The following is a 3,065-nucleotide window of genomic DNA, read 5'->3' as shown; positions in this document are numbered from 1 at the left end:
TTTTAATACATAATTTATATATTTAGAAGAAATTCATCATTAAATATTTTTTATATTATAAAATTATTTAATTTATTTAAATAACATAAATATTGTATATTTATCAATAAAAATAATATCAATTATTCAGATCACATAAGTGTTAAACTTAATATCATTAAGTATTTGTAAAATTTAAATTCAATGTTACACCTTTTTAAACTAATATAATATTTTTTTATTATTTTAAAATATTAATGTCCTTTTTATAAAGTGTCATGTGTGAGATTCAATGTTTCAATTGATTTTAATATATAAAAAGAAATCTATTTTATACAATCTTTTTATTTAATATGTTTTTTTTATATATAAAGGAAATTTATAGAAAACATATTTATTATTATTTAGCAAAATATATATGATTTACTTTTTATTTAATAAACAATTATTGTTTATTATATTTAAATAATAAAATTGTATTGCTTAATAAATAAATCCAATATAAAATTTTCACTTTATGTCTTAATGCATTTAAAAAAATCATTTAAATATTTTTTATTTCAAATATTTTTAATTAAAAATAGTATAAATAGAGAAAAATATATATTTAATATGTGATCATATTCAAATGGACCAAATATTTATAAAGTTGGAGAGAGTTGATTTCAAAATAAGTAAAAAATGATAAATATAATTCAGTCACTTTTAGAAAAATGCATTGGAAATTATGGTTGAATTTGGATAATACTTTCAACATTGCTTTATATATTTGTTAATAGAAACTTTATGTATAAAGTATTATGTAAGTATGAAAACACGTGACATGCTTTTTTTTCATTAATGAAAATATAAAATATAATTTATTATTGGTATCTAGAAGTTGTACAAAACCATATATAAATACAAGGTTAAGAAGTGAACAAAAAAAAAACAAGAGCTAAGGCATAAGAAAAATAGAGTAAGTGTTTTTTATTTATTTATATATTCTCATTCCACTCACATTACCTTAAACATCACAATTCCATTGAGAATTGGTTGTTTTCAATATTTAGTGGTTTATTAATTGTTAATTTTCTTTTTGGAATTCTTGTTGATTTAAATTGAAATATTGAAATATGTGTTAATTGATGATGCAGGTAAATTTGTAGATGACAAAAATAAGACAATTTTATAATAAGAGTCAGAAGATTGCAAAATGTTTGTGTTGTGATCTTTGCAACCAACTTCTCACTGACGCCACTAAAATCATCGACTGCTTTCATACTTGTGAGAAACTTAAAAAAAAAATCTTTTTATTTTTCTATATTTAAAAATATATAAATTGATTTTAAATAATTATAAGTACAATTAAATAAGTTTAATATTTAATAGTACAGAAATTGATTTTAAATTTTGTTAAAATTAGAATTATTTTGTATTTGAGCAATTTTTTATTTTAGATTCTTTTTGTGTTAAACTTTTTATAATTCATATATGAAAATTATTATTTCAAATTAATGGTCAAAAGAGTTCTAATCAACTCTAAATACCATCCTAAAAAGTGACGTTATTTTTCCATAAGTATTTTTTTTTGGCAAAACAGATCGATCATCTTGTTCGGTCCATCACATATGTATGTTGATGTAGTTTGAATATGCATATATGGGTTGAGTTAATGCTAATTTCTTAAAACTGTTTTAGTTTTATATTTTAAAAATAAAAACAACTTTTTTCAAAAATATATTTAATCGGTATTGAATTTTTAATTTGAGTTTAAATATAGTTTATATAGTTGTGTGGATTTTACTAGCTTAAATGTTTAGACTTTGTTGAATTGAGTTTTGTAATTCATGTGTATGCTTATGCAATTGACTAGAAAAATTTGATTTTAAAATTTATAATTTTTTATCTTTGGATTTTGGTTAGTTTGCAAAGACTGCTTATATTCTAAAATCGAAGAAGAAGATTTGGAATGTTGTCCTGTATGCGACATTGATCTAGGCACTGATCCTCTTACCAAAATGAGGCAAGTTCCTCTCAAACTCTCTTGTTGTAGTTATTGTACCAAGTATGCATGAACTGTGTTATTTTAACATGCAATTACTCCTAATTTTTTAAATATATTATTAATGTAAGTTAAGATTTGAGGTATTCACATTGGTGAGTTCCAAAGATGCATATAATAAATGATAATATTTATTGAAAATTTATGTGTTAAGTATCATTAATATATTTAACATTAATTTAAATTCGTTGCTTTGACACGAATATAAAACAAATATATTTGTTGATATACATTTAATTAATATTATTTTCTCACATTATTATTTATGTCGATAAATCAATGTTAATATCATGTCTTATGTATCATGTTTATTTCATTTACAAATTAATGCATTTATCATTATCTTTGAAATGATTTTCTTTTTCAAATTTTTTGATCCTAAGTTGAATTGAATGTGATATTTGATTATTTATAGGTCGGATATTATCTTGCAGAACATGAGGAATCACTTATTTCCTCTGGGGAAAGAAAAGGAGGCATTTGAATATCTTCCAAAAGTTCTAATGAAAACCAATGGGCATTCTATGCCTCAGCTGCAACATTCTAGTACTTCAAGTTCTGCTACTAAAAGAAAACTCAAGAAATCAAAAGTTGCGGATTCTGAGGAACAAATCAATAAAAAAATGAAGATTGAGAATGATATTAGATTTTATTAGATTTAATTCATATTTAAATTGTATTATTTTCTTAGCCCCTAAGTTTGTTAGAGGGTATTTTAGTATTTTATCCTATTATAGTAACCCTAGTTTTAGCTTATAAATAGGGTGTCAATCATTGTAACTTGTAATCCTTTTTGTAGCCGTCATTCTCTTAATAGAATATTCATCTTTTATTCTACCTTTGCACCAACAATTGGTATCTAGAGCTCCGGTTCGGATTCATTGGGAAACACGGGAAACACGAGTGAACGTGAGGTCTTGTGTGTTTGATTTTGATTCTTAGATTCGTGTTGAATCTTGAACAAAATCTGATCAGAATTTTAATTCTGTGGGTTGGGAAACACTGTGTGAGAAATCTGAGTGTACTGTGCAAGGTAGAAAGA

At 23.1% G+C, this 3,065-nt stretch overlaps 1 protein-coding gene across 1 annotated transcript; it reads left to right on the top strand.

Moving 5' to 3' along the window:
• The first annotated feature begins 771 nt into the window (after positions 1-771).
• On the top strand, positions 772-2,819 carry LOC127093598 (E3 ubiquitin protein ligase DRIP2). Its single transcript, XM_051032543.1, has 4 exons — positions 772-937; positions 1,116-1,245; positions 1,885-1,984; positions 2,439-2,819. Exons 2-4 carry the CDS (start codon positions 1,128-1,130, stop codon positions 2,677-2,679), a joined length of 459 nt encoding a protein of 152 aa, XP_050888500.1. The 5' UTR covers positions 772-937; positions 1,116-1,127; the 3' UTR covers positions 2,680-2,819.
• Positions 2,820-3,065: the final 246 nt, after the last annotated feature.

This window comes from Lathyrus oleraceus, chromosome 6 (genome assembly GCF_024323335.1).
Source record: "Lathyrus oleraceus cultivar Zhongwan6 chromosome 6, CAAS_Psat_ZW6_1.0, whole genome shotgun sequence".
In the NCBI taxonomy this organism is placed as follows: Eukaryota; Viridiplantae; Streptophyta; class Magnoliopsida; order Fabales; family Fabaceae; genus Lathyrus; species Lathyrus oleraceus.
The sequence above is the reverse complement of the archived record's forward strand: the minus strand, read 5'-3'. Positions and strand labels throughout refer to the sequence as shown.